General features: G+C 45.6%; 1 protein-coding gene across 1 annotated transcript in view; it reads left to right on the forward strand.

The window, feature by feature from the left end:
• Positions 1-49: 49 nt before the first annotated feature.
• The window catches only part of ARHGEF11 (Rho guanine nucleotide exchange factor 11), a 149261-nt gene continuing 146419 nt past the window's right edge, over positions 50-2891 (forward strand). Inside the window, exon 1 of the mRNA XM_023742599.1 lies at positions 50-711. Within this exon, the coding sequence (XP_023598367.1) occupies positions 680-711 (32 nt within the window). The 5' untranslated portion in view covers positions 50-679. The remainder of the gene's footprint in view (positions 712-2891) is intronic.

Here is a 2891-nt window from a genome sequence, read left to right on the forward strand (position 1 = left end):
AAAACCTTTCAGGTAAAAGCTTTTTTTTTTTAAATCCATAAATTTTGGTCGCTAGGGTTGCACTAGACTTGGAAGGAGTGCTGTTGTGTACATACTATTGTATGGTTTTATTTATTTTTCTACTGTGCAAATCAGCTGGAAGATTTTTTCCAAGTGCCAATTCGGATTTATTCATCTCCCCCTCCCCCCAAATATATCTGTTGTCATTTTAAGCATTGGAGACCAGAGATTTTTTTTTTCCCCCTTTGGCTCTCTTGCCAACAGGAGGACAGCTGGGAAAACTGGATTAAAAGGATGGTTTTTATCTGTATTTTGCAGTTAAGACTGATATTTTGAAGGCACATTCTTTCTGTGATTCATTTTTCAGCCCATAGCTCTATCCTTGAAGAGATTTGTGGTTGGTTTTTGGTTGCTAAGAAGGTCACAGTTTTTCCTCTTCTCCCTTTTTTTTTTTTTTTTTTTTTGAGGGGGGAGGGGAAAGGGGCTAAGAAAGGAGACCAGGTTAACTGGTGGAAATAGAATGGAGCTTCAGTTACCAGGGTCCTGAGAATTGGAGGAAAAAGGATTCAGTCTTCAAGTTGGGAGGCCCTCTCACCTTTCTGAAAAATCACAAGTGATTCAATCCTGATCAAGACACCGAAGGTACAGGATTCTGGAACCGTGGAGACACCGAGAAACCATGAGTGTGAGGTTACCCCAGAGTATAGACAGGTAGGTTTGCTGGTGATTTGGCTTTTCAGCACTTACTAAAGACGGGGGGTGGGAAGAGGGTTTTGCATTTTGATAAAAGGTTGCCCAAAAGGGCCTGGATGAGCTGTCTCCAGAATCAGTGGGGAGTGTGGGGTGGTCTCTGGGGCTGTCTGAGCATATGTCTGTTCCCTCTGTGTGTCCATGTTTAAAACATACCCCCTGATTCAATGTTTTCTTTTTTTTTAATATAAGCAATAGACAGTGAAGCCAGGAGAGGGGAAAGAGGGGCGTATGCTTCCAGCACCATTGACTTTTGGTAGGCCGGAGGCTGACTTTGGGTCCCCAACTAGAGGGTGGGAGGCAAGCCCAAGCCCGGTCTTGTAAGCCCCAGGGGTGGATCGGGGCTGGCTTTAGGTTTTGGAACTGCTGGGGAAGAAGGGGGGACGTGGCTTGGAGGTGACCTCAGGTTGGAGGTGGCTTCAACTGAGGGCTTTCACCAGACTGGTTGTTATGGAATGGTGGGGCTTGGTGATGGGGTGAATCTCATTTCCAGAATGAGGAGAATGTTTGGGGCCTGAATGAGGAAACCGAAACAGCGTTTGCACCCGCATAGGTCTCGGTTTTTCCAAGTGGCTGATATGGCCCCAAATTGCATAGGTCGTATTAAGATTTCCTTCTCTCGAAGTTAGGGTTTAAATGGAGACTTGCCAACCGGCTGATGCTCTAGGCTTAATCTTCCAAGCTGATCTTAATAAGCTTGACTCTGCAAAATGGACCTTCCCCTGCCTAGAGCCAGAAGGAGTTGTTTTTGGGCTCTCATGCCTGATGGGCAGAGAAGCACTGGCCCTTTGGCATCTGAGTACATGATACCCACCCACCCCCACCCCAAGAGTCTGACCAGCCACCTCTGTCACTGGGAACGTTTACAATGTGGTTGTAATTCTTTCCTCCAAAGGATTAATTCAACTTTGTAAGGTGTCTCCCTCCCCCTCCTCAACCCTTCCCTTCTTGAAAACCTTGAAGGGGGGAATGTTTTGTGGGTGCTGCACACCCTGATGGATAGATGAGTGGATGTGAGGACTCAACAACAAGCAAATGGAAGGACTGAGCCTGGAAAAAATACTTGTGGAGAGAGAGGGAAGAATATTTGCAAGGGAGTGATTGCTGTCTCCAAGTCCAGTTAACCTTCGGTTATCCATGCTAATAATAATTTCCTTTTGGCTGTGGAATGTGGCCTAAAATGCATATAATCTCTTCCTCCCAAACACTAATCTCTGTATTGCCTCAGAGTCCCGTTTAGATTAGTTCAGCAGTCCCCAGATGGGGACCTGACTTGGCAGTGGAGAGAAGGCAGACCAACCACAGTGGACATAATGTATATGTGGCTGGTTGGAACCACTCCCACCCCCCCCTTTTTTTTGTTGGCCTTTCTGCAGTTTGGCCATGTAAAGGGAGAACCGAGGCATGTCGAGGCAGGAGGTGAAATGGTTTATGTCCCTCTCCTTCCCTTTTACATCCTCATGGAGTTTGGGAATTAGTGTGCTTGTCTCTTGAAATTTGGATGGTGAACTATTTCTGTGAATTCAAGGATGTGAGAAGGTGAAAACCCAGGTGTTGGTGGGGGGAAGGGGTGTAAGAAGGAGGAGGCAGTGAGGGTTCCAGGGTTGGTATGAGAAGCTCCACAGGGAGTTTGAATATCCTCACAGTCTGTCAGGATTTGTATAGCATGACATGGTTTCCTCAGTACTGTAGAATGTACCCATTTGATCCTTAAACAGTGTTTCTGTGAGGTAGACAGATTATTATTCCCATTTTACAGAAGGGGAAATTGAGGCTCAGAGACGCTGCCTGACTTTCCCAGTTACCATTTTAAAAAAAATTTTATTGTGCTTTAGGTGAAAGTTTACAGAGCAAATTAGCTTCTCATTCAAAAATTTATACACAAATTGTTTTGTGACATTGGTTGCAATCCCCACAATGTGTCAACACTCTCCCCGTTTCCACCCTGGGTTCCCTGTGTCCATTCATCCGGTTTTCCTGTCCGTTCCTGCCTTCTCGTCTTTGCTTTTGGGCATGTGTTGCCCATTTGGTCTTGTATACTTGATTGGACTAAGAAGCACATTCCTCTCGTGTGTTGTTTGTTTTATAGACTGGTCTAATCTTTGGCTCAAATGTGGACTTGGGGAGTGGCTTCAGTTCTG

The sequence above is a fragment of the Trichechus manatus genome, unplaced genomic scaffold (assembly GCF_000243295.1).
Source record: "Trichechus manatus latirostris isolate Lorelei unplaced genomic scaffold, TriManLat1.0 scaffold00213, whole genome shotgun sequence".
Classification (NCBI taxonomy): Eukaryota; Metazoa; Chordata; class Mammalia; order Sirenia; family Trichechidae; genus Trichechus; species Trichechus manatus.